This window comes from Otolemur garnettii, unplaced genomic scaffold (assembly GCF_000181295.1).
Source record: "Otolemur garnettii isolate 467f Iridium unplaced genomic scaffold, OtoGar3 scaffold00138, whole genome shotgun sequence".
NCBI lineage: Eukaryota > Metazoa > Chordata > Mammalia > Primates > Galagidae > Otolemur > Otolemur garnettii.
Window position 1 is genome coordinate 4,449,938 of NW_003852533.1, and position 14,387 is coordinate 4,464,324.

The 14,387-nt window shown below is 43.7% G+C and overlaps 1 protein-coding gene across 2 annotated transcripts in view; it reads right to left on the reverse strand.

The window, feature by feature from the left end:
• The window catches only part of GRIP1 (glutamate receptor interacting protein 1), a 270,568-nt gene that overhangs the window by 34,569 nt on the left and 221,612 nt on the right, over positions 1-14,387 (reverse strand). For both annotated transcript variants that reach the window (XM_012810579.1, XM_012810580.1), the window contains 2 exons: positions 7,613-7,682; positions 2,749-2,894 (listed from right to left, as the gene is read on the reverse strand). In XM_012810579.1, the coding sequence (XP_012666033.1) occupies positions 2,749-2,894; positions 7,613-7,682 (216 nt within the window). The remainder of the gene's footprint in view (positions 1-2,748; positions 2,895-7,612; positions 7,683-14,387) is intronic.

Below are 14,387 nucleotides of genomic sequence, written 5' to 3' on the forward strand. Positions count from 1 at the left end.
TCACGCCCCTGCCTTCCAGACTGTGCCGCACTCTCCCTGACCCTGCACCGTCCACACTTCACGCCCCTGCCTTCCAGACTGTGCTGCGCCCTCCCTGACCCTGCACCACTTCATGTTTCAAGCCCTTGCCTTCCATACTGTGAACAAAAATGAGCCAAAGGAAATCAGCAGTTGACAATAAGATCCAGCTCGTCCAGTGCTCAGCTGCTTCTGAAGCTCCTGCCATCTACACAGCTGGCTCTGAGAGTGGGCCATGCGTGCTGTCTACATAGCCGGCTCTGAAAGTGGGCCGTGCGTGCTGTCTGCAGAGCCAGCTCTGAGAGTGGGCCATGCGTGCTTTCTACACAGCAGCTCTGAGAGTGGGCCACACGTGCTGTCTACACAGCCGGCTCTGAGAGTGGGCCACACGCGCTATCTACATAGGAGCTCTGAGAGTGGGCCACATGTGCTGTCTACACAGCCGGCTCTCAGAGTGGGCCACACGCGCTATCTACATAGGAGCTCTGAGAGTGGGCCACATGTGCTGTCTACACAGCCGGCTCTGAGAGTGGGCCATGCGTGCTTTCTACACAGCAGCTCTGAGAGTGGGCCACATGTGCTGTCTACACAGCCGGCTCTCAGAGTGGGCCACGCATGCAGTCTACACAGCCGACTCTGAGTGTGGGCCATGTGGGCTTATATGCAGCCTGCTCTGAGTGTGGGCCACGTGGGCCTCTACACAGCCAGCTCTGAGTGTGGTCCACATGGGTCTCTGTGCAGCCGGCTCTGAGAGTGGGCCATTCACACTAGGTGTTTTCCGCCCTGGCATGGTTTTTTCACTTTGCAAGAAAAGTGGCTGAAATCTGCTGAGCTGGACAAATTAAACAAATAGGTTTCTCCCCAGTCTCTGCCTCTGCACCAGGACAGACCAGGCAGATGCTGGAGGCTTTATCCCTCTTTTGAAACAATCCCCCAAAGGAGTCGAGATAAAGCAGGCTTGTCAGGGAGAAATGCAAATGCTGACATAGAAAGGCAGTTGCTTAAGAAACAAACAAACCTATGCATAATTCTGAACACTGCTTATAAAATATATTTGCAGATAGTCATCACTACCAATTTTGCTGATCCATATAACTACCGAGTTTTTTACATAGAATCATACATACATAGCCTGGCATGACCATGAGCTCCAGATCTAGACTATTTGATTAAGAGAGATTCCAGAACTTTGATAATTCATTATTGGTTGGGATAAAATCACAGTGGAAGCTCTTGAGACCAATCTCCACTTATCCCATTTATTGGATTCACTGCGGCCCTCCATCCTCCATCAGGCAATATCTGGACAGCAGGTGGAATGTTCCAAAATGACAGGTTTTTTTCTCTAGCCCTGTGCTTCCTGCTCCTGAGAGATTTGTAAACTTAATCACATGTGTTCAGCTGTATTTATCCCCAACTGTTTATGCCAGTTGTGCTTGTGATCATGTCCATTTAATTCAATCCGTTTTGCACAACCTGTGAAGCAGGAGCATAGTTGTTCCATGAAAACAAAATCAAGTGCTTTGCAAATATCCAATAAGTGGTCTTTGGGTGAAAATCTACTGTTAGTCACATAAAGGAAAAAATCTAAAACACTGAAAAAATAAAAATTTAGGTGGAGCCAGCATTCAAATTGCTTTAATCTCTTTAAATTGTCACTATACTAAAAATAAAACAAAGCAACCCTGGAACTCATGATCTATGAATATATCATGGGACTAGAACACTTGACTCTGCCTACAAGACCGGCAACATTTTAAATTAAATGTTCATAATCTGGAGATATGATCTATAAATTTCTATGCCTCTTCACACCACCCGACTCTCCCAGTTAATGGGCTCTCAAACATTAGCTCCAAGTTTTCACCACACCAGAGTAAAGGGTGCCCCTCAGGGCTCTGCAGGCTGCCCCTGACCATGGCCATAGCACCTGCCAGAAAGGCTGTGGCCGTGCCCAGGAGCTGGCAAAACAAACTCCTCAGGTGCATCTGTGGCCCACTGATGTCTGAGGAACACAGTCTCACTGTGTTCACACATGGTTAGATGCCCTCAAAACAGCTGTCTGAGAAAGCAAGAGTCTTGTTCAGGTAAAACTAACAAGGATCATGAAAATTTCCTTTTTATTCTGACTCAGCCATCCCACTTTTAAGAACATTTTCTAAGGAAATCATTCAAAAGAGAAAAAAATTGAATAAATAAATCTATCATAAAGATAACTATGATAGTTAACTATTTACAATAATAAAACTATTAGAAGCAACCTACCTAGAGAAGCATGATAAATAAATTACAGGCTGTAAAGAAAAGTCATAGATATTGAGGGTTTTTTGAATGATAAAATGTTTATAAATATATAAAGTAAAATAAAAAACATAACATTCTCTAGGGTTATAACTGTGTAATATAACTGTTAGCAGAGGCTATTAAACAATTCCTTCCAGTGCATTATGGTGGTGTTGGGTGATGACTTAGTTTTCATTTTTAAAAATTATTTTAATGGATTATGAGCATGTTTCTATAATGAAAATAACTTCATTATATCATTTAAAAGCACCATTACTTAAAATTTGTGCTACACTCTTAATGCACAATTTAAAGACCTTTAACTACTTTACACACTGCTGCAATTGTCACCAGCCAGCTGTTGTATGCAGAACATCAAGAGCTAATATCTTTGGTGACAGATGGGCAGTTAGAATAATCAGCCGTAATGGAGGATGCTGTCAATACCTGAATTATCTTCATCTTTGCGGATTTTGAGCTTCACCAGGTCTTCACACTGCTGGAGGATCTGAACGGCATCTTCCATGGAACAGTTGTCCAGCCGGATGTTATCTATTGCAAGTAATTTATCCCCAAGTTCCAGGGTTCCAGTTCTGATGGTAAATGCAAAGTAGGTGAGCAGCACTTAACCAGTCAACTAATTCAAAGAGACTTGAGTACAAGGTAGCCTGAGGAAGAGAGGCTCTCCCACTGTTTCTAAATTGTCCTACTGATACCCCCACCTCACCCACCCCTTTTCTAGTCTTATTTGGGATGGCTGCTGGGACATTATACTGCAGAGTATTGGAAATGTTGTTTCATGTGTTCCTTTCAATTAAACCAGGACTTGTATAAATGAAACTGAAAACAAAAAATTAATGAAACAAAAAGTTGGTTCTTTGAAAAAATAAATAAAACCAATAAACCTTTGGCCAGATTAACTAGAAATAGAAAAGTAAAATCTCTAATAATCTCAATCAGAAATGAAAAAAGGGATATAACAGATATTACTGAGATACAAGAGATTATCTCTGAATACTACAAGAAACTCTATCCCCAGAAATTTGACAATGTGGAGGAAATAGACCAATACCTGGAATTGTACTTTTCCCTGGACTTAACCAGGAAGAAATAGATCTTTTGAGCAGACCAGAATTAAGCACTGAGATGGAAGAAACAATAACAAATCTTCCAACAAAAAAAGCCTGGACCAGATGGACCAGAATTCACACTGGAATTCTAAAAACTTTCAAAGAAGAGCTTGTACCCATACTGCAGAAACTATTCCAAAACATTGAGAAGGAAGGAATCTTCCCCAACACATTCTATGAATCAAACATCACCCTGATACCAAAACCAGGAAAATATCCAACTAAAAAAGAGAACTTCAGACCAATTTCACTAATGAATATAGATGCAAAAATTCTCAATAAAATTCTAGCTAATAGATCACAGTTACACATTAAAAAAATTATACATTGTATCAAGCAGGCTTCACCTCAGGGATAAAAGCCTGGCTTAACACATGAAAATTCATAAATGTAATTCACCATATCAACAGAAGCAAAAACAAAGAGGATACGAGCCTCTCAATACATGCAGAGAAAGCGTTTGATAAAATTCAGCAACCCTTTCTACCAAGAACACTTAATATGCATAGCTGGCACATTTTTTAATCTGACCAAAGCCATCTACAACAAACCCACAATATTGAATGGAGTAAAACTGAAAGCTTTTCCACTTAGAACTGAAACCAGACAAGATTGTTCTCTATCTCTTCTACTATTCAACACAGTGCTGGAAATTAGCCAATACAATGAGGCAAGAGAAGGAAATAAAGGGCATCCAAATGGGAGCAGAGGAGTCAAACTCTTGTTCTTTGCTGATTACATGATCTTATAATTAGAGAACCCCAGAGACTCAACCACAAAACTTCTGGAAGTAATCAGGAAATATAGTAATGTCTCAGGATATAAAATCAGTGTCTACAAATCAGTAACCTTTGTATACACCAATAACAGCCAAGTTGAGAGGTTAATCAAAGACACAGTTCCCTTCACAGTAGCTTCAAAGAAAATGAAATATCTAGGAATATATCTAACAAAAGAGGTGAAAGACCTCTACAAAGAGAATTATGAAACCCTAAGAAAAGTAATAGCAGAAGATATTATCAAATGGAAGAACATATCGTATTCTTGGCTAGGAAGAATCAACATTATTAAAATGTCTACACCACTCAAACCAATCTATAGATTCAATGCAATCCTCATTAACATACCAACATCTTACTTTTAAGAAAGGGAAAAATAGTTCTTCATATCATACGAAACCAGAAAAAAACCCTGTATAGCCAAGTCAATTCTTAGTACTGAAAACAAAGCTGGAAGCACCATTCTACCAGACTTTAGGCTGCATTACTAAGTCCTCAGAGATCAGAACAGCATGGTATTGGCACAAAAATAGAGACACAGACATTTGGAACTGAATAGAAAACCAAGAGGTGAAATCAGTCTCTTACTGTCATCTGATTTTTGATAAACAAAAGCATATACTGGGGAAAAGATTCCCTATTTAATAAATGGTGCTGGGAGAACTGGATAACCACAGGTAAAAGACTGAAACTGGACTCCCACCTTTCACCACTCATACAAATTGATTCAAGATTGATAAAAGATTAAAATCTAGGGATTTTATCTAAGTGATAAAAATCCTAGAAGAAAATATGGGAAAAATTCTTGAAGATATTGGCCTGGGAAAAGATTTTATGAAGATTTCTGGGGTAATTGCCACAACAACAAAAATAAATAAATGGAACTTAACTGAAAAGTTTCTGCACAGCTAAGGGGACAACTACCAAAGCAAATAGACAATCTTCAGAATGGGAAAAGATATTTGTATTTTACGAATCTGATAAAGGTTTGGCAACTAGGATCTACAGAAAACTCAAATTAATCAATAAAAAAAGAGCAAATAATCTCATCTATCACTGGGCAAGAGACATGAATAGAACATTCTTTAAAGACAAATGAATGGCTAACAAACATGAAAAATGCTCATTGTCCCTAAGCATCTGAGAAATGCAAATCAGGTCCACCCTAAGGAAATGGCCCACATCACAAAATCCCAAAGCTACAGATGCTGGTGTGGATGTGGAGAGGAGAACACTTTTTTACTGCTGGTGGGACTGCAAACTAATACAGGTGGGCCTCCATGGAAAGAAGTATGGAGACTCCTGAAAGAACTCAAATTAGACCTCCCATTGACCATGAAATCCCACTACTAGGCATCTACCCAGAGGAAAAAAAATCATCTTATATAAGGACATTTGCACTAGATTGTTTACAGCAGCTCAATTTACAATCACCAAGATGTGGAAACAACCTAAATGCCCACCAACCCAGGAATGGATTAACAAGCTGTGGTATGTGTACACTGTGGAATAGTATTCAGCCATAAAAAGATGGAGACTTCACAGCTTTTGTATTAACCTGGATGGAGTTGAAATACATTCTTCTTAGTAATGAATCACAAGAAAATAAAAGCAAATATCCAATGTACTCAATACTAATATGAAGCCAGTAGATGATCTGATGTATGCACACAAAGGAGAAAAATTCAATTCAATTCAAGCTAGGGGGGACCAAGGAGGGGGAGAGGGAGAAGGGGTAAGTGCTCTCACTGAATGGGCACCATGTAGGGGTGTATGTCACCTTGTGGGTGCAGAACACAACTACAAGAGGGACTCTACCTAACAAATTCAAATATTGTCACCTGGATGTTTGTAACCTCACATTAACCTGAAAAAAAAAAAAAAAACCCTAAAGAAACCAGGACTTGCATATACACCTCACTCAGGAAGCCTCAGGACCCCAGGAGGGACATGCCAGGCTGGAGTCTCCATGTTTTTGCACCACTTTTGACAGTCCAGACACTTGAAGCGGGCTGAGGAGTGAGGGAAGGGAAGGTAGGTGGAGGCCTGAGACTTGGAGTCTCTGCCATTTCCACCTGTTCCTGGAGATTCACTGTGGCTGGAGTAGAGAACAAAAGGCCAGATGAACCCATGCCACCTGACCTATTTGGAAAGTGGCCACTGAGAACCTCATCCTGGCTGTGGACCAGTGCAGGTCTGTAGACAGTTTTAAAGGTCCATAATGCAATTAAACCACATTCATGGTGTGTGTGCACTTGAGTGTGCACAGATGGGAATGTGGTGTATGTGTGTACTTGTGTGTGCACTGATGAGAATGTGATGTGTGCACAGATGAGAATGTGGTATGTTTGTGCACTTGTGTGTGCACAGATGAGAATGTGGTATGTGTGCACTTGTGTGTGCACTGATGAGAATGTGGTATGTTTGTGCACTTGTGTGTGCACAGATGAGAATGTGGTGTGTGTGCACTTCTGTGTGCACAGATGTGAAAGCACACCTTTGCGGGGCTGTCCTTACATGTCAGTGCTATGACAGAGAGTGAAGCTGCATCCCAGCAACCGCTCTCCTTCCCTTTTCCTGAGTGACCCCTGACAACCGGTACCCTAGACTCTCTCAGCCCTCTCTCTGTACCTCCCATCATGGGTGGGGAATGGTCATGGTGAGAAGGCTTCTGGCACACCCAGTCCCTTGGCCAAGACCGTCTGTCCCCACTGTTAGGTGAAAGGCAAACTTCTGTCCTGTCTGGTCTCTTGCTGTACACATCTCTTTGTCACAGCTGCTGAGCCTATGCCTACAAGCTAAACACATACCATGCCCTTCCTACTTTCTGAGCATTAAAATATTTCTTTAATAAAATGAATTTTTTAAGTCTTTAGCTGGAAAATAAAAGAGAAAGTTAATGGTCTGATATCAGTACCCTCAATCATATAAAAGTATTTTTATCTATGAAATAAAAAGTCTCAGAACCTCCCCAGTTTTAGTGGTATATGGGCCAAATAGGGACATGAACGTTGCTTAAGGCTCAAGGATCTTGCTTGCCCAGGGAGCAATTCCGGTACAGTAAGATGCTTCACAAGCTTCGATCCCCACAAGGAGCATCTCTCATGATTTGGGTACTTTCCGTTTTTTAGCTGGAAAATGAAGGCTGGAAGATGCCCAGTGAAGATGCTGGATTCTGGAAAGACCCTATAAAAAAGCTTTCAGCTGATTGCTGTCTGCACTGGGTGCAGAAATAAATCGAGATGAGGGGAGAGAACTGGGTGGCTGTGGCCACCAGGGCTGCAGAGCGTGGTCAGTTAACAGTGGCCGCCCGGAAGATGATATCAGTGACCCGCCAGCGAGGGCTGCCCTGGGTGTGGAGGGGTCATCTACACGTCAGTTCAGGAAACCCCTTCTCCCTACCTGTGTGCCACACTTCCTTTCTTGATGTCTGAAATGACGAGGGGGTCCCCTGGTTTTCTGCTGGATGGTGCTGTAATAACAAAGAGAGAATAATCACATCTTATACATGTGATTTACCCGCTACCATAGAGCCCATAACTGTTAATGCAAGTAGAGTTTGTATACAAAGCAAGATAATCAGCAACTAAATTAAAGAATATGTACATTATATCTACAGAAATGTGTTTGTTAAAACTTTTTTTTTGGAGACAGGGTCTCACTCTGTCTCCACCCTGGCATCATAGCTCACAGCAACCTCAAACTCTTGAGCTCAAGCAATCCTCCTACCTCAGCCTCCAAAGTAGCTGGGACTATAGGTGCCTATCACAATACTCGGCTAATTTTTCTATTTTTAGTAGAGTCAGGGTCTCACTCTTGCTTAGGCTGGACTCCAACTCCTGAGCTCAAGGAATCCCCCTGCCTCGGCCTCCCAGAGTGCTGGATTACAGGCTGAGCCACCACACCCATCTGTTTGTGTTAAAATATTTATAAACTGGCTCGGCGCCTATAGCTCAACCGGCTAAGGCGCCAGCCACGTACACCTAAGGTGGTGGGTTCGAATCCCCAGCCCGGACCTGCCAAACAACAATGATGGCTGCAACCAAAAAATAGCCGGGCGTTGTGGCGGGCGCCTGTGGTCCCAGCTACTTGGGAGGCAGAGGCAGGAGACTCGCTTGAGCCCAGGAGTTGGAGGTTGCTATGAGCTGTAATGCCACGGCACTCTACCCAGGGGGACAGCTTGAGGCTCTGTCTCAAAAAAAAAAAAAAAAAATATTTATAAACTTAAAAACCAGGCTGGAGGCAGTGGCTCATGTGAATAATCATAGATAGCACAGGGGAGGCCAAGATGGGAGGATCTCTTGAGGTCAGGCATTTAAAACCAGCTTGGGCAATAGTGAAAACCTGCCTCTACAAAAAAATTTAGCTGGCAGTAGTCCCAGCTACTTGGGAGGCTGAGGTAGGAGGATCACTTGAGCCCAGGAGCTGGAGGCTGCAGTGAGCTATGACGATACTGCTGCACTCCAGCCTGGGTGACAGAGGGAGACCCCATCTCAAACAAGACAAACACTAAAGCCAAGTCATGCTAAATCTGCAGCTGGAGAACTGGCCGTCAAGTTTAAATCTGTTTTAATCTGTGGTTCTCAAGAGGGGACCTGGTGGGTGGGCCCCCCAGTAGGAGGGTATCAAAGCCAACTGGGGTCCCTTAGCAGTTCTGACACGTGGTCCCTCCTCCATCCTGGCCTTCACTCCTGCCACAGCAGACAGAAATACGCCATGTTACTAAGTGTACTGGGTGGGAAGGTAGATCAGAAACACTGATCCCATTTTTTTCCCCAGAAGGAAACCTTTTGCTTGATGGACTATAAATCTCTGAATTCTGCTCATAAATTCATACTCGGAAAGCTATGGGATGTTTAGGAATTCGACTCTTTTATTGATTGCAGTGAATACTTTGTTGCTACTTCACTAAATTTTTATATATACTGATATTGTACACACGTACATGTAATTTTTAGTGAGTTTATAGATAAAACTATTCTGCACAATGGCAAGTTTGGGGCTTGATCTATTTTTTAAGGGATATTTCCATTCGATAAGAACGAAAACCAATTCGAAATGAGTGTACAAATAATTAGCCCTGGAAATGAATTACAGTCCATATTTATACAAAAGTCATCTTGACTCACAAAGTTTACATTTAATTTAGGGGTTTGCTTCTTAAAATTAACCATACCAAAATTTATACAATGTAATTTGTGTCTGAGGAGAGATGTTTTGCCAACCTGAAGCCTGGGGTGATTTCCTTTTAGAGATCATTAAAAGCCCCTAAAGAAAGATTTTATTGTAAACACTCTGATCGCCCCATAAAAATCATACAGCCATATCATACTCCATAATCCCATCTGAATCCCACGAAAACATTTGTACACATGAACAGATGGCTTAATATCTTAACACAACATTTAAAGGAAATGCAAACACAGATACCAATACCGTACTCGCTGTCTAAATTAGCCCACAGTAAATGTTAATGGGACTTCATTCGATCATTATTCTTAGCTTCTAGCAAAGAATGCAAAACAGTCTATTCTATATAATTAATTCATAATTTAAACCTTCAGTCAGTGATTTGATATAATTCCTCTAGAGATATTTGCACATCCAGGATTTTTAGTCACGTCGTATTTCAAAACTACAAATTGTTCTGGGCATCGGGGATGAAAATAAAAACTGTGTTATTAGCACAAGAACCACTTTTCTAGCACCTGCCAATGAACTCACACAGCATTTTCCCAGCTAGTGACAGCACAGTGCTCAATATTCCCTTTGGCCTTTAAAATGTCCATGTCCCACTGACATGGCCTGTGACACTGAAAACAGGCAACAAAACACAGCAAGGCCGCCTCCCATCATCTTTGCAACACAGGGAACAGCACAGTGACCTTGGGGCTAACACACAGGGCTGTGCAGAGAGGCCTGAACCTCTAAGGCTGTAGACAAGCAGGGGGCCATCTTCCTATTTCCAAGATCCCTCTCTTTCTCCCTTAAGGAGTTTACATCTGAGACGGAAGACACTCGTCACGGGGAGTACAGGCATGAATCAGGCTTCTCCTTCACTTCTTGGGTAAATTTATCCTTCTCCATCTTCTTTACCAAATCTGGTTGCTGCTGTCTGCTTTTTTTTTTCCTTACGGCTTTTGCCTTAAAAAAAATTTCATACTGTCACTTACGGGGGAGTGGGTGGGACAGGAGGTAAAAGCTTAAGTTCAAGCTACTATTTTTTGACCCCAGAAATTTAAAAACCACTGTCAGAAACTGGTTCTTATAGAGAACAAGCTGTCGGGGAGGCAGAGAATGGCAGTGTCCCTCCTTGGTTGACGTATCTTTTCAGTATCTAATGACGAGTGAACTGAGTTTTGAGGCTAATTACATGGAATCAACAAAGTACTCCAAGAACATTCTATAATATCCAGCCATTATTGGGACTTTCTCTGCTTAAAAGGTTTGATGATGTGTCCAAACTACATCAGAGAAACACACATACTCTATCATTATGCTTTACTTTAATGGCAGCCACACACATAGTATAAGGCAAGTAAAATCAGTTATTTGATTTTAAACGGAGCAGCAAGCAGAAATTTTATTGCAAAGTTGGCAAAAAAACCCACGAGCCATTCTCTTCTAAATATGCTTAAGACTTAGGGTAAAAATGACAAAGTAGTTATGCTTGTCATAAAGGCTACTTTATGATTTTATAAAAAAAAAAAGAGCCAACTTTTTGTTCATGCAGACAATTCAGTCAGAACTGAAAAGGGAAGCCAACAGATGAACTGCACTCACAAAAGGCTGCCTTTTGCTTTTCTGATATAGAATCTGGGCGGTTCATCAATCCGATGGCGGCGGAGATAGCCGTGCGGAGCAGGTGGGCGCCGTCAGGTTGGGGAGGGTGAGCTTGGCTCCTGTTCTTACCTATTACTACTTCTAGGTCTCTGAGTAGGTTACCCAGCTCAGTGGCCCTTCCTTTCTACAGAACGGGATAAATGTCACAGAGTCACTTTAAGGATTGGGTAAGAAAATGCATAAACCTGCCTGTGCCAGGCCTGGCACCCTGGAATAAGCCCTCAAGAGAAAGTACCTGTAGACTGCTGACTGCTCAGGGCAGGGACACTGGCTTCTCTGAGTGTGTGGGAAGGAGCGAGCTCAGGCTTCCAATCAGCTGGGGGTAGAGTCATCAGTCCCAGAGGCATCCTTCTGCTGGGACATTCTGTTTTATTTGCTGTGATAAATTCCTCCATATTACAGCATCAGTAAAAGTAACAATGATTTGATATAATTCCTCTAGAGAGATTTGTCTCTAATATGCCATGAATGTTTCATCAGGAACTGCTTGCCACGCCCACCATCAGAGAGGTCGCTTCTCAGTCCCTTGGGCAGGGAGAGCAAGCCGCAACGGCCCTGGGGATGAGTGCCCAGAGCGGAGGGAGGACTCGACACTGTTTCTGCAGCTGGCGGACACAGAGCAGACGCTGAGCGCCAAGACATTGAGTATGTCAGGAGTCACATGGTGCCTCCGTCTCACTGGTGTGAGAAGGCGGCCCTGGCTTTCTCACAGGTGACATAATTATAGTTGGCTCTAAATTCTGTGGGCCAGACCTGCGCTTAAAACATTTTGCAAAGTTCTGTGTGAATGATGAGCCCTGGGGCGGGGGGAGCTCACACCTGCTAGCACATGCATGCTGCCTTCTTGACACTTAGGAGACCTGAGCTGTTTAACCTTATTGACAATGTTATGGAAGAGTGCATCATGCAGCGTGCTATATAAATGTGTGCAGTGTGCTAAGTGTGTGCAGCGTACTGTGTGAATGTGTGCAGTGTGCTATGTGTGTGCAGTGTGCTAAGTGAATGTGTGCAGTGTGCTATATAAATGCGTGCAGTGTGCTATGTGTGTGCAGTGTGCTAAGTGTGTGCAGTGTGCTAAGTGAATGTGTGCAGTGTGCTATATAAATATGTGCAGTGTGCTAGGTGTGTGCAGTGTGCTAAGTGTGTGCAGTGTGCTGTGTGAATGCGTGCAGTGTGCTAAGTGAATGTGTGCAGTGTGCTATGTGTGTGCAGCATGCTATATACATGTGTGCAGTGTGCTGTGTGAATGCATGGTGTGTGAATGTGTGCAGCATGCTATGTGTGTGCAGCGTGCTATATACATGTGTGCAGCGTGCTAAGTGAGTGTGTGCAGTGTGCTGTGTGAATGCGTGGTGTGTGAATGTGTGCAGCGTGCTATGTGTGTGCAGCGTGCTATATACATGTGTGCAGTGTGCTAAGTGAATGTGTGCAGTGTGCTATATACGTGTGTGCAGTGTGCTAAGTGAATGTGTGCAGTGTGCTATGTACATGTGTGCAGTGTGCTGTGTGAATGCGTGGTGTGTGATTGCGTGCAGCATGCTATGTGTGTGCAGCGTGCTATATACATGTGTGTAGTGTGCTAAGTGAATGTGTGCAGTGTGCTATGTACATGTGTGCAGTGTGCTGTGTGAATGCGTGGTGTGTGAATGTGTGCAGCGTGCTATGTGTGTGCAGCGTGCTATATACATGTGTGTAGTGTGCTAAGTGAATGTGTGCAGTGTGCTAAGTGATTGTGTGCAGTGTGCTGTGTGAATGAGTGGTGTGTGATTGTGTGCAGCATGCTATGTGTGTGCAGTGTGCTATGTACATGTGTGCAGTGTGCTGTGTGAATGCGTGGTGTGTGAATGTGTGCAGTGTGCTATATAAATGTGTGCAGTGTGCTAAGTGAATGTGTGCAGTGTTAATGTGTGCAGCACTCTGTGTGATACTTTACACACAGAAGACTGAGAACCATGGCACCCGAGGGCTGGAGGAGACCGGGGCAGCCCGGCTGTGTCCGGCTCGCAGTCACACTCATGCCTATACTCTGTCACCCCCTCAGTGGCCTCCGTACAAATGTCCCCTCAATGTCCCCTTCACGGCTCTTTTCCTGGATGCTCAGCACTCCGCAGGACACTCACAGGTAAAGGTTTCTTATTAACTAACTAATACAGGTGTTAAGGAGGAACCGGGCACTGTTTCAGCCTCAGGTGGCTCCTTTCTCACAGCAGTGAGACTGGACTCTGGCCTTTTTTTCTTTTTTTTTAAAGAAAACAAATTCTGCTTTTTAAACTGGCACAATATGAGTATTTTCCAGGAGACACAGACTTAGTGCGGGTGAGTTGTGCAGCCTGAGCCGGGGCTCTGCAGGGCCGACGGACACATGTGACAGGTATGTGGATCCTTTCTCTGTCTGGAGACACCACTGCTCACGTAGCATCTCTGAACAGCGCTTGCTGGTGGCTGAGATTCCAGTCAGACCTGGGGAGTTTCTGGGTAGTTGTCATTATCGCTATTAAAATGCGTTAGAAGTAATGCTTAGCACACGTGAACCACCATCGCAAAGCAAGATTTTAAATGAATGTGTATAAAATAAATACTTTGTGTGTACATGAGCATATCTGTAATTAGCCTATAAATAGCTACAGCACTGAGTTATTTTTTTAAACAGATAGCCTCCTGAATAAATTTTACTTTTATTTGTATTAATTTTTAAGAATTAATCTATTGCATAACAACCAAAAAAGAGAGCATTTTCCTAATTGAAATTTGAGAGGAAAGTAACTATGTGGCAGGGATGCAGCGAGCTTCTGAGGAACAGGTATCTCAGCAGGGCTCTGGCAGGTGCACCTCTGAGGATGGGACAGGACAGGGGTGCCTCTGAGGATAGGACAGGACAGGGGTGCCTGTGAAGACAGGACAGGACAGGGGTGCCTCTGAAGACAGGACAGGACAGGGGTGCCTCTGAGGACAGGACAGGACAGGGGTGCCTCTGAGGACAGGACAGGACAGGGACAGGGGTGCCTCTGAGGACAGGACAGGGACAAGGATGCCTCTGAGGACAGGACAGGGACAGGGGTGCCTCTGAGGACAGGACAGGACAGGGGTGCCTCTGAAGACAGGACAGGACAGGGGTGCCTCTGAGGACAGGACAGGGGTGCCTCTGAAGACAGGACAGGGACAGGGGTGCCTCTGAGGATAGGACAGGACAGGGGTGCCTGTGAAGACAGGACAGGACAGGGGTGCCTGTGAAGACAGGACAGGACAGGGGTGCCTGTGAGGACAGGACAGGACAGGACAGGGGTGCCTCTGAGGACAGGACAGGGGTGCCTCTGAGGACAGGACAGGACAGGAC